General features: G+C 63.9%; 1 protein-coding gene across 7 annotated transcripts; it reads left to right on the top strand.

Moving 5' to 3' along the window:
- The first annotated feature begins 1,808 nt into the window (after positions 1-1,808).
- On the top strand, positions 1,809-23,798 carry TCF3 (transcription factor 3). 7 transcript variants are annotated; one of them, XM_055129130.1, is made up of 19 exons: positions 1,809-2,148; positions 4,391-4,506; positions 6,404-6,476; positions 10,970-11,043; positions 11,202-11,280; positions 13,770-13,840; positions 14,077-14,200; positions 14,410-14,459; positions 14,718-14,817; positions 14,912-15,090; positions 15,173-15,308; positions 15,399-15,457; positions 15,538-15,619; positions 16,350-16,423; positions 17,419-17,577; positions 17,778-17,901; positions 20,340-20,472; positions 22,694-22,917; positions 23,027-23,798. In XM_055129130.1, exons 2-19 carry the CDS (start codon positions 4,435-4,437, stop codon positions 23,167-23,169), a joined length of 1,956 nt encoding a protein of 651 aa, XP_054985105.1. In that variant the 5' UTR covers positions 1,809-2,148; positions 4,391-4,434; the 3' UTR covers positions 23,170-23,798. The 7 variants fall into 7 exon arrangements, with proteins under 7 accessions (XP_054985105.1, XP_054985104.1, XP_054985102.1 ...); XM_055129129.1 differs by having other exon boundaries at positions 22,691-22,917; positions 23,027-23,797; XM_055129127.1 differs by lacking the exon at positions 22,694-22,917 and adding an exon at positions 20,573-20,808 and having other exon boundaries at positions 23,027-23,796.
- The last annotated feature ends 1,016 nt before the right edge of the window (positions 23,799-24,814 follow it).

The following is a 24,814-nucleotide window of genomic DNA, read 5'->3' as shown; positions in this document are numbered from 1 at the left end:
ACTGGGAAGCACCCCTACCCTCAGACCTTGTGGACTGTGGACGGACACAGGAAGTGAGGCTAGGAGAGGCCCGAATGTGCACCAGGTCTCAGGGAGATAGCTGACTCAGCCCCTGTCCAGACGCCTGGGGCTCCCCAGTCCTGTAGCAGGTGGGAGACCCCCTGGGTCAGAGAGAGTCAGCTCAAGTCTGTCCGGTACCCAGGAGGGTCCCTCCCCACTCTATTCCTGAGTCTTTTTGTTTTGGGGCTACACCCAGCCATGCTCAGGGCTTATTCCTGACTCTGTGCTCAGGAATCACACCTGGCGGTGTTCCGGGGACCATACCGGGTGCTGGGAATCGAACTAGGGTCAGCTGCTTGCAAGGCAAAGGCCCTACCCATTGTACTATTTTCCTTTTTCTTATTCTTTTTTTGTTTGTTTGTTTGTTTTTTGCAACACACCGGGCAGTGCTCAGGGGTTACTCCTGGCTATGCACTCAGGAATTAGTCCTGGCAGTGCTTGGGGGACCCTATGGGATGCAGGGGATAGAACTTGGGTGTGCGCAAGACAAAGTTGTATAATGGCTCAGACTTCCCCATTGTACTATTCCTCTGACCCCTATTCTGAGTCTTATCCACTGGTCCCTCCTCTGAGAATCCCTCCTTCTTTGAACCTGGAAAGCTCCAGAACCAGGATACGGTGGCCAAGAGCTCAGGAGACAGGGTCGACCAAGCTTGCAAATGGCTGTCAATTGAGGCAAGAAAGTACAACAGGGAAGGCACTTGCCTTGCATGTAGCCGACCCCGGTTCAATCCCCGGTCACCGTATAGGCTTCATGAAGCCCCCCCAAGAGTGACCCTTCCTGGCGCACTTAGCCAGGAGTAGGTCCTGATCTTAGTCGGTTCTGGGCACCCCCCCCAATCGGGTCAAAATAAGTGTAGATTTCCCTTTGCAAACAAAGGGCCTTGAAACAATGTTGCCTTTTCTGTCTGGAAAGCAAGTTACTTTCACTTATGACTAGGTATCCGGTCTCCCGTGAGAGGGGTCACTTAGGGTGTGAAGTGGTCACAGAGATGCAAAAGTCCTGTGCAAACTAGGGTCAAAATTCAAGGCGACGCAGGCAGGCCAAAGAAAGCAGCAAGTCGGAGGGTTTGCACGCGGGAGCCTGAGACGCAGCTGGCCTCAGTTGTCCGCCCGTATAATGGGCCTGACTCATGCCCTGCAGGGCCTGGCATGACCGCTCGCAACGTCCCGCACCTGGGGCCAGCTCTTAGGAGCTCGGGGCCGTCGGGGCCGTCGGGGCCGTCGGGGCCGCCGGGGCCGCCGCCCGGGCCCGAGAATAAAATTCGCGAGCCCCGGGCTGCCAGCGCTTCTCGCGGACTCTCGTTCAGAAGAGTTCCGCCTCTTTCCTCGCTGGACTGCGCTGTGGGCGGGCCCTCGTCTCGAATGGCTGCCAACCGCGCCAATCCCGATTTCCCGCACTCCGATTGGCCAGCTTCCGCTCGGCCTTATCTTTCCATCGCACGGTCCCGGCCCCGCTTGGCGTCATAGGTGCTGCGGCTCCCCAGGCACGTACGCCTCCGCACTGAGCGATAATCCCCTCCCCCTCTGCGCGCTTTTCGGCAGAATTTTTTTCCCCTCTTCCCCTCCGCGGCGGGTGCCCTCCGCCCTCAGGCTCCTGGACGCGAGGGGTTAGAGCCGCTTCCTGAGGGGCGCTCCCGAAGAGCTCGCCCAGGGCGCGGCGGCGGCGGCGGCGGCAGCAGCGGTGGCGGCGGAGGGATCCGCGGCGCGGCCGGGAGAGGCGGGACGGGGGCGGAGCCTGTGGGGGGCGGAGCCTGCGGGGCGCGGGGCGGGGGGCGGAACATGTCTCCGGCCGCAGGAAGATGAGGCAGCGGCGGCGGCCGCGGGCGTAGCGGGCCGGACAGACCCGACCCAACGCCGCGGGCCGTCGGGCAGCGCGGGGCACCGCGCACGCCGCTCCGCCAGCCCCCAGCTCCTTCTCGTGCCCCGCGGCGCAGCGGACCCCACGGGAGGGGGCCCCGAGCCACACGCGCCGCCACCCACGCGCGCGCCCCTCGGGGGGGCCCCCGGCTCGCGCCCCTTTGTCCGGGGGGGGCCCGGTTCATGCCGCCGCCCCCCGCGAACTGCGGGCCCGGCCGCGCCGAGCAGGTAACACCGCCGCCGCCGCCTACTCTCCTCCCCTCGGGCCCCCCGCGTGCGCTTTGTGCAAAGTTGACCCTGGGCCTCCCCGCGTCGTGGATGGGGGGCGGCGCGGGGAAGTTGGGGGTTGCGCTCCCGCCGGGGGCCAGGCCGACGGGCGGCGGCGGCGGCTGGCTGGGAGTCATTGTTCTCCAACTTTCCGCGGGGACGGGGTGCGGGGGGTGGGGGGGTGCGCGGCGACGTGGAGGGGGCCGCGCGCGCCAGGCCCGCGCCTCCCCCTCTCCTGCCCGGCCTGGCACTTGGGGAAACTTTGCGGAGCCCCGGGCGGGGCCGCCGGGATGGACCGCCCAACTTGGCAGCAGGGTCCCCCCCCCAGCCCCCGGGGCCCGGCCCATCTCAAAGAGGTGGTGGTGGGGGATTCCTAGGGGCGCCCCCTTCCCCCCGCGCCACCTCGGGAGGGGTCCGGGCCGGGCTCCGGAGTTTGGAGGGGGCGCGCGGGAGGAGGGAGGGTTCTTTTGTCTGCTGCGCCGGGGAAGGTGTCGGCGTGCTCTGTGGGCTCAGGTCGAAGAGCTGGGGGGCTGGGGGTGCTGGTGGGGGCCGGCGGGGGGAACATCTGCTCCGCGTTAGTGCGGGGAGCGGCGGCGGCTGGGGCGCGGGACGCGGTGGCGGCGGCAGCGCCCCGAGCTTCAAAGGCTCCCGGGCTGTGCGCCGCGGGCACCGGCTGCAGGGGGGGTGTAGGGGGGGGGGTATTGTGGAGGGGAGGGCTGGTTTGCTTTGCCCGGCCTCTCCGCCTTGCCTTCCCTTCCCCCCTTTCCGAAAGCAAAGCGTTTGTGGGGCCGCCTTCTCTCCAAGTGCTCGCGAACTCCTTCCGAGTCCCCCAAAGTTCTGGTGACACCCCACAAGACTTTCAACTCCCCTAGAACCAGAGCTGTTTCGGTTCCCCCCTTCCCCCTCTCCCAAGTCGCCTGTAAAATCGGTTTCAACTCCTTCCACCAGAAAAGAAAAAGAAAAAAAAAGCAACAACTGGTTTCATATTCCTGTCCCCCACCCCCCCAAAAAAAAACTCAGTTTCCACGCGTCCTCCCCCCCTCCGCCCCGCCCCACTCTTCTTTAAGCAAGAAAAAACTTGGCGGGGGGAGGGGGGGCGCGGGGCTTCCGTTTCACACCCCATCTCCAGTTGGCAAACAAAGAGGGGGGCTCCTCCGGGTCTCACGTGGGGTCTCTCGCGACCTCGGGACCCTCCGGGCCTCGCGGTGTTTCCTGGGCCGCCCCCACCCCGCCGGGGCCCCCCCGGGGAGGAGCTGGGGCGGGCGGGGGTGGTGGGATTGTGCCGCTAACTGCTCAGTCTTCTGGGGCTGGGACGGGGCCTGGCAGGTGGAAGTCCCCCAGCCCCCTTTAGCGGAATGGAGCCCCGTGGGGCCGTGTTGGGGGTGGGGATACGGAGGAGGGGATACCCTGGTCTCGCGCGCCCCCCACCCCACTTCTGGGCGGGAGGCAAGGGGATTTTTTCAGAGTTGCTTAAAAATAATCCCCAGATCCGTGGTGACATTACAGCAGTCTAGGATTTTTGTTCAGAGTTTGCACAGCATTTTTGTGGGGAGTGGGGGGTGGGGGGTCGTCAACGAGGACCTTTGCGGGTACCGACCCTGTGCAGGGCTCACTTTGGTCGAGAAGTGGCGAGGGGTTTCGCCCTCTGACTTGGGAGACTCCTTCGCTCTGAATTTTGGGGGTGAGGGACCCACAAGGTGCCATGACAGCTGCTGGGGGAGGAGGGTCCACCAAATTTCCCGGGGGCGGGGCCTGGCCACCCCTCCCCATCCAGGGCGTGGTCTGCGCCGGGGGCGGGGCCGGGCCCAGCTCCCTTTAGGGGCGTGGCTTAGCCGGGGCCTGGTAGCCCCTCCCCTCCCGGGGCGGGGCCTGCTGGAGGCCCCAAGGCTGGAAATGGGAGCTGTAGCGCCTGGGGGTGGGGATGGGCGGGTGTGGAGGGACGGTTCCCCCCCTCCTTCTCCCTTTTTCATCCTGAGCTCTGCAACTTGATCCCAGGGTGGTCGTCCTGGGAGTTTGGGGAATCCTAGTGAGCACAGATCCCCAGATTCCCCCCCCTACATCTCCATTGTTTAGCCTGGGACTCAAATCTCCCCACCCCCCAATTTTTCGCTGCCCTGCCCCCCACCCCAGTGACAAGCACCCATCCCTGCTCGCCACTCAGCCCTCCCCATATCCCCTTGCATGTGTCCCCACCCCTCTCCAGGTCCAGCTGTAGCCCAGCGGGCCCCCAGCCCCCGCCCCCAGAGGATGAACCAGCCGCAGAGGATGGCGCCCGTGGGCACCGACAAGGAACTCAGCGACCTCCTGGACTTCAGTATGGTGAGCGCTGCCCAGGGCCAGCTGGCCGCTGCCCAGGCTCTGCCTGCTCCCCACCACACCTGTCGCCCCCCAGCCCCTCCCTCTCCGGCCTGGGGGTGTCCCAGACCCCCTCCCCCCCAGGCCTCCAGCTCCTGCCTGGGCACAGCCCTACCTGTGACCTCAGCTTTTCCATCTGTACAATGGGAACGTTGCCCAAGCAGGACCCTGAGGCTGGGCAGACACACCCCCAGTTCCCTCCATCTCACTCTCACCTCCGGGAAGCCCTCCTGGGTGTGAGACAAGCTGGGGCAGGGGGCGAGGGGCAGTTTTAAGTTGTCTGGTTGAAATCTAACCCCTTCTTGAACATGCACAGGGGGCCAGCCAGACCTCTGTAGTGGGGGGGGGCTGCCCATTTCCATCGCTGTGCCTCAGTGAGCAAGGCTGCGAGCTGCTGCCTGTTTGTGTCAACGGCTAAGTCGCAGACCACTGGGCCGGAACCCAGAGGTGGGTCGGAACTCCAGCTTCCGCCCTGACTCCCCCAGAAGCTGTGACCTGCCCTGAGGAAGCTGAGGCAGCCTGGGCGTGGGGTCCCCTGGCAGAGAATACTCAGGGGGAGATTTTTTCAGCCTCCTGGCCTTGAGAATTGTGAGCTGAGTGTGCCCCAGCCACAGGGGGCTCCACTTCACAGTGCTCCTGCCTCCTTCCCCCGCCCCCAAAGCAGCATTGGTTTCTGAGCTGGGCAGATCCTGGCCAGAGCTAACGCTTTCAAAGAAGCAAAGCAGGGGGGTGTGTTTGCCTTGCACGTAGCAGATCTGGTTCAGTCCCTGGCATCTCATATGGACCCCCAAGCACCGCCAGGAGAAATTCCTGAATGCAGAGCCAGGAGTAACCCCGGAGCATCGCTGGGTGTGACCCCCCAAAAGCCAAAACTAGCTGGAGCAATAGCACAGCGGGTAGGGCGTTTGCCTTGCACGCGGCCGACCCAGGTTCGATTCCCAGCATCCCATAGGGTTCCCTGAGCACCACCAGGAGTAATTCCTGAGTGCAGAGCCAGGAGTAACCCCTGTGCATTGTCGGGTGTGACCCAAAAAGCAAAAAGCCAAAAATAAAAACAAACGGGGAGGAGAAAGGTGGGGGTGAAGAGAGGGGCGCCTGCAGCCCCCCTCCCTAGTTAGAAGGTAGAGCCTAACGGGGCTGAGGGGCAGGACGGTGGGAGGGCGTTCACTTGGCCCTCAGCTGGCCCGAGTTCGGTCCCCAGCACCCCAGAAGGAGGACCCCTGAGCACTGCCAGGAGTGATCCCTGAGCACAGAGCCAGGAGTCAGCCCTGAGCATTTCTGAGTGTGGCCCCAAAAATGGGGGAGAAAAAAAGGTGTGTATGGGGGATCCAAGAGGGCAGCTGGAGTCTGGGCTCCCCGGAATCACAAGGGCTGAGTCCCGAGCCGAGCAGCCTGGGGGGAGCCGGGCCTGCCCTTGGGTGCACCCATGGGCGCTCTGGCGCCTCTGACCTCCTGACAGCCTCGCCTTTCCCTTCTGGAAGGTCCCTTTTTTGTGTGTGTTTGTGGGGGGGGCCACACCCCATGGTGCTCAGGGCTGACTCTTGGCTCTGCACCCCAGAATTACTCCTGGTGGGGTTCAGCGGGAGCTTCTGGGATGCCGGGGATCGAACCCGGGCTGGCTGTGTGCAAGGCAAACGCCCTCCTCGCTGTCTTTGCGCTTCCAGCCCCGGGGGCCCCTTCCGAGGGGTGCTGTGGGGGACCCTCGACCACAGTACCCCCCCCCCCGTGACGGGGAGGGTCCCGATCCTGTCAGTGGTGGGCGGAGGAGGGCTGTGTGGGGTTCTCCGGGCCTTGAGAGTGTGGAGGGGACTTGTGGGTTGCTGGGGCCCGGCCCTGACCTCTGACCCTGCCCCTCCCCCAGATGTTCCCGCTGCCTGTGCCCAACGGGAAGGGCCGGCCTGCTCCCCTGGCCACTGCCCAGTTTGGAGGCTCAGGTAGGTCTTGGAGGAGCTGGGCTGGGTCGGGAGGGGCCGGGGTCCGGGGTGATGGCTCGAATAGGGACCCTGTGATTTCCACAGAGACTGGGGCTCCGTCCCTCAGCATGGGGGGGGGCCGCAGTCCTAGCCATGTCCTGCCCAGCTCCTGGTCACAGGGGGCAGGGGCGGCTGGGGTGCCTGCCGGGCCCACGGCTCAGGGACTCGGGTCTTGCCTGTCGCGTCACGTGGCACGCAGGGAGGAGGGTGGGGCCTGTTCGCCTTTGGGGGGGTGTTGGCGTCCCCACTGCTTCTGTACCAGGCCCGGGTACTGCCCCCCGGGCACTCACCCTGTGGGGGGAGGGGGAATGTGGCCCTGGGGAGTCTCGAGTCAGGCCTGCGTCCCGTGGGGGTGTCCATGGGCGGTGGCCAGAGGGGAATTGGGGGGTCATTGGTCACCCCCTCCTGTCCCCACCACTGCCATGTCCTGCTTTGCCCTCTGCCATCTGGGGAAGTGACTGCGGGGCTGGCCAGAGCCTCTCTGGCTCTGGAAATCCCCACCGGCTTCCGCCCCCTCCCCCAAACTGCCCCCCCAGCCCCCCAGATGCTGCCACTTCCCTGCCCAGGAGAGGGCTGGCCCTGAGGACTTCCTGGAGGCGGGGGCCAGGCCTTCTCACCCGGTGTCCCCCTCACCAGACCAGTGCTCGAGACCTGCCTTCAGCCCCTCATGGCTGGGCTGCGTTGTGTTCCTGGGTGTGTGTTTGGCAAACAGGGTGTGTGTGTATGGCAGGGGTAAGGGCGGGGGACATCAGAGACAGCAGGACCCTTCCCCCGGGGCCTCAACCTCCTCCAGGTACTGGGTTGCCCTGATGCTGGGTGTCATGTCTCAGGGACCCCTGCCTGGTGACCCGCTGTCTGGTGTCAGCCGGGAGTCCCTCTGTGTCTGAGCCGAGGCTTTTTTTTCCCCTGTTTTTATTAATTTTTATTTTTTTAACAATTTTATCACCATGTGGAAAGTTACAGAGTTCTCAGGTTTATGTCTCAGTTATACCATATTCAAACACCATCCCTTCACCAGTGCCCATATTCCACCACCAAAATCCCCGGTATACCCCCTGCCCCCCAACTGTATAACTGATGAATTTCACTTTATTTTCTCTTCACCTTGATTACGTTCCATATTTCAACACAAAACTCACTATTGTTGTGGGAGTTATATCCCCAAACAAGATAACCCTAATAAGGAGGCATTTGATAATTAGTTTTCCATTCAAAGATTGTATGTTTTCAGGTTTTAGGAAAGGTCGCGCGGCAGCATTAGCGGCCTCGTGGCTCGTATGTGTCCCAGTCCCGAATCCTGGAGCCGTGTTAGTTGCTGCTCAGTGTCGCCAGGGTTCCATCTGGAGAAGGTGTGCTGGCGGCACCTCCTCCTTCCGGCCCCCCGGTGTTGCTGTGAGCCGAGGCTTTACCGAAAAGTTGGTGCCAGTCGGGAGGGGCTGTGTCCCCAAATAGGCTGCACATGGGGATCTAAGCCCCTGTACTGCGGGAGGGACCCCAGCCCCAGGCCGACTGCCCTGGAAACACGTTAGGAAGTTGAGGCTCGACTGAACAGAGAAGGGCTGAGAGATAGTATTGGGGGGAGGCACGTGCTTTGCTCACTCCTGGCAGGGCTTGGGGGGCCCTGTGGGGGGCCGGGGATCGAACCTAGCCTGGCTGGGTGCAAGGCAAGCGCCCTCTCTGCTCTAGGCAAGCATATAGGTATTCTTCCTTTTCTTTTTCTTTTTTTTTTGGGGGGGACGGGGGTCACACCCAGTGATACTCAGGGATTAGGCCTGGCTCTGCACTCAAGAATCACTTCCTGGTGCTGGAGCAATAGCACAGCGGGTAGGGCGTTTGCCTTGCACACGGCCGACCCGGGTTCGATTCCCAGCCATCCCATAGGGTCCCCTGAGCACCGGCAGGAGTAATTCCTGAGTGGAGAGCCAGGAGTAACCCCTGTGGTGCATTGCCGGGGGCCACTCCCAGCTCTGCGCAGGGCTGACTCCTGGCTCTGTGCCCGGAGGTCACTCCTGGTGGGGCTCTGGGGACTGTCCTGGTGCCGGGGGCGAGCAGGGCTCGGCCTCGTGCAAGGCAAGCGCTTTCCCTGGCCTCCTCTCCCTCCGGCCCTGGGGGGCCCAGTGAGTCTCGCCCCCTCTCTCTGCCCATCCGGCAGGCCTTCCCCACTACGCCTGGCGTCCTGCCAGCCCCGCCGTGGCCTTGGGGACCTCGGTGCGGTGTCTGTGCGGGTCCCTGTCCCCCGCCGTCTCTACGGGCCCCTTCCTTGGCGTCACCATCACTGACCTCCGCTCCGATCTTCAAACCTGCCTTCACCCATGGGGTTCCTGGGTCCCCATGCCGTGTGGGAGGGACCCTTCCCCTCACACGCTTGGCCCCGGGTTCCATCCACGGCTCACCCGTGCCCCCATGGCCTCCATTCCAGCGCTGTGCTCCCAGGGCCTTGGAGCTCGGGTGTGGGGCACGGGGGTTACACACCCTGTCCCTGGCGTCACCTGGGCCTCTCCAGCCCGGCCCCTCCAGCAAGGGTCTGAGAACCGCAAGTCAGGGGGGCCCTGACTCCTTGGGGGTCTCTGGCTGTGTGAGACCCCTCCCCACTCTGTTCCTTCGGAAGGGGCTGGGGATCCCCTTCAGGTGGGGCGTACGACGGCCCTTCACCTTATCACGCTCAGGTGCGCTAGACCCAGAGTCCCTGGTTTCCCAGCATTCCCCCCCCCACCCCGCACCCGTGGTTTTTTTTTTTTTTTTTTTGGGCCACACCCAGCTGGGCTCAGGGTCACTCCTGGCTGGGCTCAGGGGAGCCGGGCATTGAGTCCCGGTCAGCTGTGTGCACGGCCAGTGCCCTCCTCGCTGTCCTTTTGCTCTGACCCGTCCCCCTCGTCCCCCTCTCCCCACTTTAGTTCCTTAATGGAACGTGAAGTGCCTCCCGGGCCCTGGCACGGAGTTGGATGGAGGGAGGCCATCAGCCAAGGCCTGGCCTGGGAGAGGCAGGGGGCACCCAGCCCCCCGGGCCAGCTGCTGCTGGCTGCCTGTGCCCGGCCCCTCTGCTGTGGGCACACAGGCCGATGAACGCGATTCCCTCAAGGAGGCGCAGGGGGCCCAGACTGGACCCTGGGACCCTCACCGATGGTCCCCACAGCCCTAGCATGGCACAGCCCCTGTCCTGGGTCTGTGGGGGCCTGTTAATTACTGCCCGGCACGAACATTCATCCGCAGGTTATTAAGATGCATAATTAACTGGGGGGGGAGGAAGCTTCCATAACTGTTCTGGGGTGGGGGAGGGGTTGGCGTTTTATACTTGGGGGGCCATCTGAGGGGGGTTTTGGGGATCAGTGGAGCTGCGGTCCTTGTGGCTAGCCTTGAGGGCCCCAGGGCCTAGATGCACCTTCCCACTGGCTCAGGGAAACTGAGGCAGGGCCTGTTGGTGCCTTACCCAAGGTCCCCCACCACTCACCCCTCTACCACCTCTAAATCAGGGACAAGTGGCATCAGGCATTTTGGAATCAGGACCCCCCTCCCCCGATCTGTTGGCAGATACTGCTTGGATTCCCAGAGACTCCAGAACCCCCCTCAGGCCCCCTATCTTACAAGACTGCACCCCAGCCCCCTCCCCTCCTCCCTATAATCACGCTGGAAATTTTTGATTAGAAAACAAAAATCTAAATGAGGTGTATGAATATTCATTAGGTACTGTGATTAATATGCATAATTATGCAAATCGGGCAGCAATTAAACACCGATTCTCCAGGGGGGGAATGATTAACACAAAAGCGCTGAAATAGAAAGCTGGGGGTGGGGGGGTGGGGAGGCAGTGGTTTCTAGTGTTGGGGGAGGCCAGGGCAGGGGCCAGGTATAGCCTGTGAGGTCTGTAAGCACCCCCAGATCTGTAAGTCCCCACCAGTGGGGTCTGTTCAGAAACTTATGTACAGCGAGGGAGACCGTGGCACGGGGTGGGGGGGGATACATGTGCGGGAGCAGAGCGCCCCCAACCCCAGGCCTCCTGTCTGCTCTGCGAGATAAGGGCCCCACCCAACCCTGGCTCTCTGCGCCAGGAGGGTGAGCCCTGCCCCCTCTGGGACCCTACATTCCTGTCTGCGGATTTGGAATCGATTCTTCCTGGAGGGTGTCTGTGGCATCTGTGCTGTGTTGCCCACACAGATGTTGGTGCCCCTGCCAGCCCCCACCCCTCCCATCCCCCCACCTCCGTTTTCCCAGGATTCAGGCAGGCCCGTTGGAAACTGCTCTCGGGGGACTCTGCTGGGATGGCGGGGCATGGTGGCCGGGGTTCGGAGGGTTGGGTAGGAGTTTGCTTGCCAGCGCCTGTCCTGGGCAAAGTGACGGGAGTGCGGATGTGACAGAGCATCAAAGTCACTGGGGTACTCTGAGCTGGGGTCCTGTGCTGGTTGGCCACAATGTGGGGGTTGGGGTGTGACCCTGATCCTTCTCTTCCTGCCCCCCAGCTCTGGAGGACCGGCCCAGCTCGGGCTCCTGGGCCCCTGGAGACCAGAATAGCTCCTCGTTCGACGGCAGCCGGGTGAGAAGGGCCGGCAGAGCCTGCGTCCTCGGGGCGGGGAGGGGAACACGAGGATCCCGGGGCTCAGCCAGCCTGACCCCCAGACGCCCTTCCCCCACCCCCCACCCGAACGGGGCGGGGGTGCACGCAGCCCCCCTCACCAGCCCATGTCCCCACAGACCTACGGAGCCGGCGCCCACTTCAGCGAGCCCCCCAGCAGCCTCCCTTCATCCACATTTCTGGGCCCTGGGCTCAGTGGTGAGTGTCCCTGGGCCGGGGGTGGGGACGGGGGGCTCCCACTTCCTGCCGGGGTGGGGTGGGGCGGGGCGGACACACCCCAGACGTCATCTCAGGAGTCCCGAGGGGGACAGTGCTGTTTCGGGGGCGGGGGTGACAAGAGGTGGGCAGACCCTGCCCCCAGCACGGGGCCCAGCTCCATTCTCGGCCACGTGGGTCACGTCTGGGAGCCCCTTGGTGGGGCACAACTTCCAGAGCCCCTGTGGGGGGCGGGGAGGGGGAGGCTCTCAGGGCTGATTTCTTTCTTTCTTTTTTTTTGCTTTTTGGGTCACACCCGGCAATGCACAGGGGTTTCTCCTGGCTTTGCACTCAGGAATTACTCCTGGCGGTGCTCAGGGGACCATATGGGATGCTGGGATTCGAACCCGGGTTGGCTGCGTGCAAGGCACAGGCCCTACCCACTATGCTATCGCTCCAGCCCCTCTTTCTTTCTTTTATTATTTATTTATTTATTTTTAACCTTTGGTCAGGAAGGTGGGGAGGGTCACACCCAGCAATGCTCAGAGCTTGCTCCTGGCTCCATGCTCGTGCTCGTGCTTGGGGAGCGAACCCGGGCCGGCCGAGTGCTAGCCAGACGCCCTCCCCGCTCACCTACGGCTCTGGCCCCAAGTCTGATGTTTCGTTTTGTTTGGGGGCCACACCTGCTGGTGTTCAGGGGTTATTCCTGGCTCTGCGCTACGGGATCCCTCCTGGCAGGTGGCCGGGGACCAGAGGCAATGTCAGACCCACGTTCTCCCCTCTGTCCTGTCGTTCTGCCCCTTGAGTCTGGCAGGGGGGAGGGGAAGGCCACGCCCAGTGATGCTCAGGGTTTACTCTTTTTTTTTTTTTTGAGGGGGGGGGTCACACCCGGCAATGCACAAAAGTTACTCCTGGCTCATGCACTCAGGAATTACTCCTGGTGGTGCTCGGGGGACCCTATGGGATGCTGGGAATCGAACCTGGGTCGGCCACATACAAGGCAAACCCCCTACCCGCTGTGCTATCGCTCCAGCCCCTCAGGGTTTACTCTTTTTTTTTTTTTTTTTTTTTTGCTTTTTGGGTCACACCCAGCAATGCACAGGGGTCACTCCTGGCTCATGCACTCAGGAATCACCCCTGGCGGTGCTCAGGGGACCATATGGGATGCTGGGATTTGAACCCGGGTCGGCCACGTGCAAGGCAAACGCCCTACCCTCTATGCTATCACTCCAGCCCCATCAGGGTTTACTCTTGGCTGCACTCAGGGATCAGTCCTGGGAGTGCTTGGGGCCCCATGGGACGCCGGGAGTGGAGCTTGGGTCAGCCGTGTGTAAGGCCAGCAGGCACCCTCCCCGCTGTCCTGTCACTCTGGCCTCGCTCAAGTCTGTTTTTGTTTGTAGCTTTTGGGCCACACCCGGTGGTGCTCAGGGCTGACTCCTGGCTCTGTGCTCAGGGCTGACTCCTGGCGGTCCTTGGGGGACCATATGGGGTGCCAGGGATTGAGCCCGGGTTAGGCGTGTGCAAGGCCGGCGCCCTCACGGCTGTGCTGTCTGGGGGGGTGGGGGACCCGGCCCTGACCTGGGGTACCCTCTGCCCACGGTTCCCCTTCGTCTCTTCCGCCTGCCTCTTCCCAGTGCCCGGTCCACCTGCTGGCTGTCCCCGGGGCCCTTTCTCAGAACCCCAGCTTCCCCTCCCAGCGACCCCCCTTCCTGTCCAGAGGCCTGTACTTGGTTCCTGTAGGCCGGGCCCAGCCCACGGGGTGATTGGCGGGGGGGGGAGGGTACTCAGGTCACTCTGTGTGGCTTCCTAAGTTCTGCCACCCAGAAGGACACAAGTGGGGAGGTGGGGTGACCCCCAGCCCTGGCACGGCGCCGGGCACGGTCATCCCTCCTGGAGTCCACGCTGCCCACCCTGGGGGTCCTGTGTGCCCCCGATCGCCAGTGGCTGCAGCGTCGGGTCAAGTTCAGTTAGAGTCAGTCCTTCAGGGCCGGAGCCGAGAGGGCGCTGGTCTTGCATGCAGCCCACCAGGGTCCCATCCATCCTCAGCTCCCCATTGGGTACCCCGAGCACCGCCAAGAATGATCACTGAGCGCAGCAGGAGTCAGGGCTGAGCACTGCCGGGTGTGATCCTCCCCCCCGGCAGCAGGAGTCAGGCCTGAGCACTGCCGGGTCTGACACCCCCCCTCCCCCCGCCGTGGGTGGGTCGGTGTGGGGAGCGGGTGCGGGAGGCCACACACTTCCCTGCTTCCAGAGCTGACCCGACAGGCTTCAGGCAAGGCTGCATCCAGGAGTCTGCAGCCAGACTCCCACTGCTGCGGTCACACTTGGTTCTGAGCTGACTCTCTCTCGCCGGAAGAGTTAGCAGCTCTGGGGTCCCGGGCTGGGCCACTGGCCAGGGGCCTGGCAGCAGGCAGGCAGGATGGAGCGTCTGGGTCAGCCCTCGGCCCTGGGGACACCCTCGTCAGCATCCGGTAACCTCGTCTCACCTGCAGGCAAGGGTGGCGAGCGGGGCGTGGCGTACCCCGCCTTCGGGAGAGACGCGGGCGTCGGCAGCCTGACCCAGGTGAGGTGGGCAGCGGGCGGGTGGCACCCCCACTGTCTGGGGTGGGGGGGGCCCTCACTTGGATCCTGGGGGGTCCTCTACTGTCCGAGGGGGTCCCTGGGGGATCCTGGCAGAGCCCTGTTGCTTGCTGTTCCCGTGGGTGACCCCCGAGTCTGCCGGGTGGTGGGATCCTGGAGGCCGGCGGGGCTGTGGGGGGCGGGGCGCAGACCCCCGCTGACACCCCGTTCCTGCCTCAGGCTGGCTTCCTGCCCGGCGAGCTGGCCCTCAGCAGCCCCAGCCCCCTGTCCCCGTCGGCCGCCAAGGGAGGCTCCCCGTATTACTCATCCTACCCCCGGCGGAGAGCCGCGGACAGCGGTCTGGGTGAGTGGGGCGCCCGCAGGGGGCGGGGGGTTCCCCCGTGATATCCTGTCACTGCACCCTGTCGTGCCTTCCCAGGCCGCCCTCTCCTCTGCCGGGTGCCCCAGTGCAGGCTGGGGGTGCCCTGGCTCGGGGCCAGGCCAGGGGGCAGGCGGACCCCCAGGGGCCTGTGGGCACTGACCTCATGCCGCCTCCCCTCACCTTCTCCCCAGATGCTCAGCCCAAGAAGGTCCGGAAGGTGCCGCCTGGCCTGCCCTCCTCGGTGAGTTGGGGCAGCCCCCCCGTGGGGACCTGCCGTGCCCCCATCCCTGGGTTCGCCCTCCCAGGCCTGGCCAGCATTGCCCTGAATTGGGCTCGGTGGCTCTTGAAACGGGGTGGGAGGAGGGGACTGGGCCTTTCTGGCTGGGCTTTGACATCTGTGTAGCAGTTTTCAGGATACTAACCTCTCTGGGCCGGGGCATGGTCCCGAGTGGACCTGCTCTGGAGGGCCCTCCTGCCTGACCCATGTGTCCCCCTCCAGGTGTACCCGCCTGGCTCAGGTGATGATTTCGGCAGGGACCCCGCCTACCCCGCGGCCAAGACCCCCAGCAGCGCCTACCCCGCCCCCTTCTACATGCCAGGTGCATGGGGGGGAGGGTCCCTGGCGGGGGGAGGGGTGCAGGCGGGGGTCCCCGGGCCCGCCCACCTCACCACCTCACCGCACCCCTCTCCTAGATGGCAGCCTGCACCCCTCAGCGGAACTCTGGAACCCCCCGGGCCAGGCGGGCTTCGGGCCCATGCTGGGCGGGGGGTCGTCACCCCTGCCCCTGTCTGCTGGCGGCGGCAGCAGCTCCGTGGCCGGTGGCGGAGGCAGCGGTGGCAGCTTTGGGGGTCTGCACCAGCATGAGCGCATGGTAGGCCCCGCAGGCAGCCGGGGGGGGGGGGGTGGGCGGCACCCCGGGCCCCACTGACCAGACCCCGCCCCCCTCTCCGCAGGGCTACCCGCTGCACAGCGCGGAGGTGAACGGCGCGCTGCCGGCCGTGTCGTCCTTCTCGTCCGGGCCCCCCGCCTATGGCAGTGTCTCGGGCCACACGCCCCCCGTGAGCGTCAGTGGCGCGGACAGCCTCCTGGGTACGTGCAGACACGCGTGGGCCCCGTGTCGGGGGGACGGGGGTGCTGGCAGGGAGCTGCGGGGTGGGCCTCACCTCCCTCCTCCCACAGGCTCCCGAGGGACCACGGCCGGCAGCTCCGGAGACGCCCTGGGGAAGGCGCTGGCCTCGGTGAGGCGCGGGCACGCGGGTCAGGGGGGCGAGGGGGCATGGGATCAGCCGCCTGACCCCGAGGCCTGTTTCTCTCCCAGATCTACTCTCCGGATCACTCAAGCAATAACTTCTCCTCCAGCCCCTCCACGCCCGTGGGCTCCCCGCCACAGGGCTTGGCAGGTCTGTGCCCGGGTCCGAGAGTTGGGGGCGGGGGGTGTGTCGCCGGTACCTGCAGATTTCAGTGCATGGGTGGGTGGATGGGCAGGGAACGGTCAGAAAGCTGAATCCCGGGACTGGAGCAGTAGCACAGCAGGTAGGGCGGTTGCCTTGCACGCAGCCGTCCCAGGTTCGATTCCCAGCATCCCATATGGTCTCCCCTGAGCACCGCCAGGGGTAATTTCTGAGTGCGTGAGCCAGGAGTAACCCCTGTGCGTTGCCGGGTATGACACAAACAAACAAACAAACGGAAAAAATAATGCTGAACCCCGCCACATTCCTGGTTTCTGTTTCTCTTGGCATCCAGGAAGGCTGCTTGGAGGAGGTGGCCACGAGCTATGGCTCCTAGCCAGGAGGCAGGGCTCATGCCCTGCTTGAGCCAGTATGTGTGTGAGGAGGAGGGGGCTGATGGGCTCTGAACATCATGTGCTGGGCACCAACTGTCTGCACCCAGTCCAGTCCAACCCCGGGAGATGGACGGAGGGGGTTTTCTCTGAGAGCAAAGGGGTCTAGAGCCTGGGCACATTTCTGTGGGGTTCCAGCCTTCACCGCCCCTGGACAGGCTTTGCGTTCTTGGGCGCCCCCGCGTGGCCACTTCGTGCCTTGCAGGCACCTTGAAGACTTAACTGCCTGGTGCCCACGATTTCACTGGCCCGCCTTCCTCCGACCTTCACACACCCCATCTCCTTCCCAGGGACATCACAGTGGCCCCGCGCTGGAGCCCCCGGTGCCTTATCGCCCAACTATGACGGGGGTCTGCACGGCCTGGTAAGTGTGGCTCAGTGTTTGTGGAGGGCGGGGGGTACTGTTAGCAGCCGTGCCAGAGGCCAGGCCACACCAGCACTGACAGGTCAGCCCCGGGTGCAGTTGCTTAAAAACCACCACCGGAGCCAGCGTGATAGCACAGCGGGGAGGCTGCTGGCCTGGCATACGGCTGACCCGGATTTAATCCTAGGCATCCCAAGAGGTCCCCCAGTCCCCGCCAGGAGTAATTCCGGAGTGCAGAGCCAGGAGGGACTCCTGAGCATCACCGCACGTGGCCCCAAACACATAAAAATAAATAAGACCGGGCACTGGAGCGATAGCACAGCGGGGAGGGCGTTTGCCTTGCACGCGGCCGACCCAAGTTTGATTCCCAGCATCCCATATGGTCCCCTGAGCACTGCCAGGGGTGATTCCAGAGTGCATGAGCCAGGAGTAACCCGTGTGCATCAAAAACCAAAAATAAATAAATAAGACCGTGATCAGGTTGCTGGAGAGATAGTGCAGTGGGGTGGCTCTCGCCTTGCACACGGCCAACCTGGGTTTGATCCCTGAGCACAACCAAGTATGGCCAAAAATGTAAATAAAAGGCCAGGACCAGGGCCTGAAGGGGGAGGACAGGGCGGGGATAGGGTTAGGGTAAGGGACTCGACTGGGGGTTCCTGACATCGGCTCAATCCCTGGCACCAAATGGGGTTACCGGAGCCCCTCCAGGCATGATCTCCGAGCACAGAGCCAGGTGTAAGTCCTGGCGCCGCCAGTGTGGCCCCTCTAGACAGAATTTTAAAAACAGGACTCGAAGAGACAGTGCAGCGGGGAGGGTGTTTGCCTTGCCCCCGGCACCCCATATGGGTCCCCGAGCCCACCAGGTGTGATCCCTTAGCGCAGAGCCAGAAGTTGGCCCTGAGTGCAGCCAGGTACCCCCCCCCCAAAAAAAAAATCCCTCAGAGCCAGGCCCAACGAAACAGCAGAACAAATGTCCAGCATTGCCCCTCCCACAGAGCAAGCTGGAGGACCACCTGGATGAGGCTATCCATGTGCTGCGTAGCCACGCCGTGGGCTCAGCCGGTGACCTGCATGGGCTGCTGCCTGGGCACGGGCCGCTGGCCTCTGGCTTCCCAGGCCCAGTCCTGCCTCTGTCTGGGCGGCACACGGGGCTGGTGAGTGGGGGCGGGGAGAGGGGTGGGGCCTGGCGAGTGGGGGTGGGGCAAAGGGTGGGGCCTGGTGAGTGGGGCGGGGTGGCGGGCGTGGCTTGTGAATCTGCTCTGGTGGGGGCGGGGCTTGTGATTGGGTCCGGGCGCTGAGGGGCTGGCAGGCAGGGGCTATTCTGCTTCCACGCTGAGCCCCCTTCTCATGACAGGTGGCAGGTGGTCACGCGGAGGACAGCCTCTCCGGCACTGCCAGCCTCGCGCACAACCCTGTCGCCCTGCCCAGCCAACCTAGCGCCCTGCCTGACCTCACCCGGCCCCCTGACTCGTACAGCAGTAAGTGAGCCCCGCCTGTCCCGGGGGTTACCCCGCGTCCCGCTCCGGTGGCAGGAACCAGGGTGGGGATCCTGTAGCGGCTGCCCAGGGCACCTGGTCCAGCCGAGGAAACTGGGGCACAGTGGGAGCCCGGGCTGGGGGGCTGGCTGCTGCAGTGAACCCATCACTTGGTCAGCAGTTTTAGTGAGGGACTCTGCCCAGGTGCAGAAGAACCCTGGGGGTGGAGGCGGGCTGGGGTGTGGGTAGAGGCTGGGAGAAGAGTTCAACTGGCCCCAGGGACAGGCTTGGGCAGTTGGGGGTCAAATAGGCTCCATCTGGACTAGAAGTGATAGCACAGTGCGTAGGGCGCTTGCCTTGCACTTGCCGACCCGGGTTCAATCCCCAGCATCCCATACGGTCCACCAGTACCATCAAGAGAAACTCCTGAGTGCAGAGCTAGGAGTAATCCCTGAGCATTGCTGGGTATGACCACCTCCCCCCCCAAAAAAAAAGTATTTTAAAAAAAGGCTTCATCTGGGGCTGGAGCAATAGCACAGCAGGTAGGGCATTTGCCTTGCATGTGGCCGACCCGGGTTCGATTCCCAGCATCCCATAGGGTCTCCTCAGCACCTCCAGGATTAACTCCTGAGTGCAAAGCCAGGAGGTGACCCCTGTGCATTTCTGGGTGTGACCCCCCAAAAAAGCAAAAAAAAGGCTTTATCCAACAGTCTGGCTGCTCATTGGGGGCCACCCAGAAGTCACAGGGCCCCAGGCAGCCCTGGGAGAAGGGGTTAGCCTAGGCAGGGGTGCACACAGCACCCCAGGGCCCCACAGGTGCTGGAGAGATGAAGTGAGGTGGGGGCCAGGTCTCGGGTTGACGACTGCATCTGCCTTCCTGGCAGACAGACTCAGCCTACAGCCTTCCTGGCCAGGCACTTTCCAGATCATTCTAGAACCATCTGAGGCCCTTGTTGCACATGGGTTTCCTCGTGTGTGGTTCTGAGGCTCCCACATGTCCTGCTTTTCAGGAGGATGCCCAGTTTTCCCATGCCGTGAGATCACCATGCCCTGTACCCCCGTCCCTTCATCTTGTCTCCCCTGACCCCCCTCAGGACTCCCCACTTGGCGCCCTTGTGTGTGGCTGCATGGCATGTCCTTGTCCAGGGGGCAGGCCCTAGGTCCAGTCACAGGAGCTTGGTCGCCCTGGCCTGGGGTGTCCTGTGGCCTGGCAGGACCAGGATGTTTCTGGGTATGCAGCCACTGCCTGTTACTGTCCCTTTTTTTCGGCTTTTGGTTTCTGGGCCACACCCAGCGATGCTCAGGAATCACTCCTGGCAGTGCTTGGGGGACCCTTGGGATGCTGGGGATTGAACCAGGGTCAGCTGCATGTAAGGCGAGTGCCTTCCCCACAAAACTTTTTTTTTTTTTGGGTCACACCCAGCGATGCTCAGGGGCCACTCCTGGCTCTGCACTCAGGGAATTACTCCTGGCGGTGCTCGGGGGACCCTATGGAATGCTGGGAATCGAACCCAGGTCAGCTGTGTGCGAGGCAAATGCTGTGCTATTGCTCCAGCCCCTCCTGCTGGACCCTCTTTCCAGTTGCTGCACATTTAGGCCAAGGGATTCCCGCCACGTCACCTCCTGGCCATTTCGTTTCCTTCCTATGTGCGTCCCCACCCCACCACCTAGAGTTTTTGTTTGGGGGCCACACCCTGCAGTGCTCAGGGCTGACTCCTGGCTCTGCACTCAGGGATCATTTCTGGCAGGGACTGGGGGACCCTGTGGGTTGGCCAGTGACCAGTCCCAGTTGGCCCTTCCCCACTGACCTGTCTCTTGGCTCAGGGGCCTTAGTCTTGTGCCGGGGGCCCCTCCACTGACGAGACTTTTCAGTTCTGGCACTATTCCTGGGGGTGCCCGTTGCAACTGCTGGGCTAGCAACAATTCTCCCGCTGCCCCTCATGACACGCTAAACTGTGCAATCAGAACAGTGGGGTGTCTGGGTGGGGGGGTGTTCACCGCAGAACCAGGGCCTCCAGCTCCCCAGCATCGTGGAGGTTCCTCCAAGCAGGTGTCACCCCCCCCCCCGCCCCCACACACACACAAAAGAGAGAAGCAGAAAGATCGGTAGACAAGGCTCTCATTCTCTCCCGGCCTTCTCCAGACTCATTTTGCTGTCAGCGAGTGCAGGGGAGACCTCTGTGGTCTCGGGCGGGGTGGGGGGCCTGTTGGGGCTGGGTCCCGCTGGGCCCCACCGACCATCATCTTTTTTCTTCTTTTTGGGTCACACCCAGCGATGCTCAAGGGTCACTCCTGGCTCTGCACTCAGGAATGACCCCTGGCGGTGGTGCTCGGGGGACCCTATGCGATGCTGGGGATTGAACTGGGGTGGGCCGCGTGCCAGGCACACGCCCTCCCCGCCGCGCCATCGCCCCAGCCCCACTGACCCTCGTCCCGTGCAGGCCTGGGGCGCGCAGGCGGCGCGGCGGCGGGCGAGATCAAGCGGGAGGAGAAGGAGGACGAGGAGAACGGGCTGGCGGCCGAGCCGTCGGAGGAGGAGAAGAAGGAGCTGAAGGCGCTGCGGCCCCGGACCAGGTGCCCGCCCCCCCGCGCCCCGCCGCCGACCGCCTGCGCCCTCGCGCCCCCCCGCCTCACGCTCCGTCTCCCTCTGGCCCGGCCCCCCTCCCACCCGTAGCCCAGCCGAGGACGAGGACGACCTTGTCCCCGCAGAGCACAAGGCTGAACGGGAGAAGGAGCGCCGGGTGGCCAATAACGCCCGGGAGCGGCTGCGCGTGCGCGACATCAATGAGGCTTTTAAGGAGCTGGGGCGCATGTGCCAGCTGCACCTCAACAGTGAGAAGCCCCAGACCAAACTGCTCATCCTGCACCAGGCCGTGTCGGTCATCCTCAACCTGGAGCAGCAGGTGCGAGGTCAGTGGGGGCGCCGCGCCCTCCCCGCCTCCCCCCTCCCCCGCACCCCCGCCGCCATCTCCTCCGCACACCACCCCCACCCCGGGACCCCTCACTCTCCCCCGCTGTGACAACGCCCCTCCCCCCTCCTCGACCTCCATTCACTCCTCCCCCTCACTCCCCACCCTCCTCCCCCTCCGGGACCCCCACCCACTCTGTATCCCTGCCTCTGGGCACCCCTGAACCCTCCCTCTTCCGCCCCTCTGAGCCTTCCCTTCCATTGCTGCCCTCCACCTTGCCCACCCCGGGATCCCATTCCGGTTTGGAGGACTCTGCCCGCCCGCCCCCACCCCTCCCCACCTCCCCTCCAGTCTTGCTTGGCCTGGCTCCTCAGCACTGCCAGTGTTCCCTCTGCAGGTCCCCCACCCCATCTCTGCCCTCATTCCGCTGCTCTCCCCCCCCAGCCCCTCCCCCCCCGCGGCCGTTAACCCTTTCTTTCCTGCAGCTGTCGCTTGGACCCAGCCCGGCCCTGCCCGCTGTCCCCTCAGCTCTGAGGCTTCTGCGTCTCCCCTGGTGGTCCTCGTGCCGCCTCTCTGCTCTCTGCCTCTGCTGTCCCCCCCTCCCGGCTTCCCAGGCAGCCCCCCCACCTCGCACTTGCTGCCCGAGCACCTGGGCGCCCACCCTCAATGCCCCGCGGGGGCTTGAGGGCAGGAAGCGGCCCCAGGGCCTGGCCTGACTGTCAGTTTGGTCTGCGCGCTTGTCCTGGGCTCCAGGGCCCGGCTAGGACCCCAGGGGTGGGGGGGCCAGCCGCCTGGCTGGGGCTGTCCCAGTCATCAGCTAGCTAGGCCGGGGGGTAGGGGGCATGGGGGCTTGGGCCTCTCAGCTCGGGAGCCTGGTGCTCCCGGGTGGAGGCCTGGGGGCTGGGCGTGCTGCACGCTGGCGGCCGGCCTCTGAGTCAGGTGAGGGTCCCGTGTCGTGCCAGGCAGGGTTCCCGCCGACAGGGAGGTCGTTCTTGGGTACAGGGACCCTCGAGGGACAGGCCCGGGCCGTCGGAGCCTCTCACCCGCACCTTGCGCTGGCACAGGCAGACTGGGGTACCCTGAAGCCTCCCCAGAGCTGGGACCCACGTGCTCCCCAGCCAGCCCCGCACCCAGGGTTCCCGGGCGTGCTCGTGGGGGCAGGGGCTTACGGCGAGTCCTCAGGGTCTCACTGGCCACTCAGCCCCGTATTCCCACAGAACCTGCACCCCCACAGACCCCCACCCCATATACACCCACATGTCCTCACCCCCAAATACACCCACAGGCCCCGCACCCCCACATACAACACAGGCCCTCCACCCCCACAGACCTTCACCCCCACAGACCTTCACCCCCACAGACCCTCACCCCCATGTACACCCACAGACCGTGCGCCCCCACATGTACCCACAGACCCTCATCCCCATGGACACCCACATGTCCTCACCCCCAAATACACCCACAGGCCATGCACCCCTACGTAACCCACAAGCCCTCCACCCCTATATACCCTGATCCCCATATGTACCCACAGACCCTCATATACACCCACAGGCCCACCCCCCCATATATACCCACAGGCCCTCACCCCCATATATACCCACAGACCTTGTACCCCCACATAGACCCCCCAGACCCTTCAACCCCATATATACCCGCTGATCCTCCACCCCCGTATACACCCACAGACCCTGCAGCTGCATGCATACGCAGTGACACTGCACCCCCACATACACCCACGGGCCCCACACCACCCCCTCTCCGTGCAGACCCCGCTCCGCCCCACGCACGCACGCAAGCCCTCTGCACCCCACACACGCGGGGCCCCTGCGCACGCAGGCGCAGCCCAGGCCGCCAACTAACACGTGCGCGGCTCTGCGCAGCAGTCCGGAGGAGGCGCTGTCCCTGGAGGAGAAAGACCTGAGGGACCGGGAGAGGCGCATGGCCAATAACGCCCGCGAGCGGGTGCGCGTGCGTGACATTAACGAGGCCTTCCGGGAGCTGGGGCGCATGTGCCAGCTGCACCTCAAGTCGGACAAAGCGCAGACCAAACTGCTCATCCTGCAGCAGGCCGTGCAGGTCATCCTGGGCCTGGAGCAGCAGGTGCGAGGTAGGCCCGGCGCCCCGCGGGGCTCCCCCGCCACGCCCCCGCCGCCCCCAGCCCCGCACCCGGGCCGCGCCGCCCAGCCGCTCCCACAGTGCTCTCCCCTCTCCCCTAGAGCGGAACCTGAACCCCAAAGCCGCCTGCCTGAAGCGTCGGGAGGAGGAGAAAGTGTCCAGCGTGGTCGGAGACCCCCAGATGGTGCTGTCGGCTGCGCACCCGGGCCTGGGGGAGGCCCATAACCCCGCCGGGCACATGTGAAGGTCGCCCCAGCGGGACCAGCCACCCCGACCTCGGCCCCGCAGCCCAGGCCCAGGGCCTCCCCGCGGGCGGGCGGGCGGATGGACAGACGGACAGAGAGACGCGTCCAGCTCCGCCTGGCACTGGCCCGGAGGGGGCTTCCAGGGCACCCCACCCGGATAAGGGCCCCAGCCTGAAAGGAGCTATTCAACCTCCTTTATTATTTTTTTTAATTAAAAAAAAAACTTTTTTTTTTTTATAAACCGGGAAAGCAACTCAAAAATACATTTTGTTTTTTTTTGGTCCGAAATGAGAGAAGAAGAAAAAGAAAATGCCTTAAATCCCCGCGCGTGCGCGCGAGAGCCGGGCCCCCGCCCGCGCGGAGACGCCGTGCGCGCTGGCCAGCGGCCAGCAGCACCAACCTTGTGCCTCAGCCGAGTATTTTCCTTAAGGAAGAGAAGGAAAGAGTTAGAAGTGGGATTTCTTTTTTCTTTCTTTTTTTTTTTAACGTAGGAGAAGTAGCAAGGACGTTGCCTTCCTTCGATCTCTCTCTCTGTCTCTTTTTTAAAAAGCTTTCTCTGCCATATGTTTTGTTTTGTAAGCAACAATTGTTTTTTATATAAAAGCCTCCCGTCTCGTTCTTCCTCCTGTTCGTCCTCAGGACGAACAGCCGGATCTTTTGAGTCAAATTCCATGGAGGGGTAGGCCGGAGCAGTAGGACAGCGGGTAGGGCATTTTCCCTGCACGTGGTTGTCCCGGGTTCGATCCTCGCCCTCCCATATGGTCCCCCCAGCACCGCCTGGAGTAATTCCTGAGTGCAGAGCCAGGAGTAACCCCTGAGCATCATTGGGTGTGACCCAAAAAGCAAAATAAAAAAAGAGTTGCCTGTAGGCCCGGGGTGCCTGAGCCATAGCTGGACTGTGGGGGGAGCCCTGTGCCCGAGTCAGCTGGGTTGCTGCTGGCTTGGGTCCGGCCGGCCCCTGCAGGGATCCCCCCTACACCTTAAAGTTCCCTCTCTCTGCTGGCCCAGACGGCGCCCTACGGACCCTCACACAGCCCTTCCTTCCCTTGAAAGCAGAGGACCTGGGAGGCAACCAGTGTTCCTGGCATGGGGGTTCTGAGCCAGGGATCCGCCCCAGGAACCCCTTTATTGATTGTAAGGACTTGCTTGAGGCCCACCCCTGTCCATTACCCTGCCGGTTTGAGCGCTGCAGAAAACAGGACTTGAAAAGGTCCATAGAAGGAGCCAATCAGGAGACAGTGGGGGTGGGGCCAATCGGAAGGCCTGGCCAATCAGGAGGCGGGCCTGCTCCTGGAGGTGGGGCCTGTGTCTAGGGGTTGCACTCCGTGCCCAAAACCAAACCCTGGACCTGCTTGCTTTCTGGCTGAAGTTCACTTTTCTCCGAGGGGACAGCCGAGGGTGGTGACACCTCACCTGGTGCTTGGGATTCTCTGCCCTGTTCTCCTGCAGGCACGTGACACCTGGGTCCGGACCCATGCAGGTCCACCTCGTGCCTAAAGCTCCTGGGTTCCGTTCCCTAAGGCCAATCCGGCCGGCAGAGGGTACAGCCCTGACTACCCCAGCTCCGCTGGGCTGGTCTCCAGGGAACCTGCCTCGGTTTTCCTTTATGTGTATGGTCCGTGGGGAGGGGGGCTGCTCAGGGCT

This window comes from Sorex araneus, chromosome 2 (assembly GCF_027595985.1).
Source record: "Sorex araneus isolate mSorAra2 chromosome 2, mSorAra2.pri, whole genome shotgun sequence".
Lineage (NCBI taxonomy): Eukaryota > Metazoa > Chordata > Mammalia > Eulipotyphla > Soricidae > Sorex > Sorex araneus.
The sequence above is the reverse complement of the archived record's forward strand: the minus strand, read 5'-3'. Positions and strand labels throughout refer to the sequence as shown.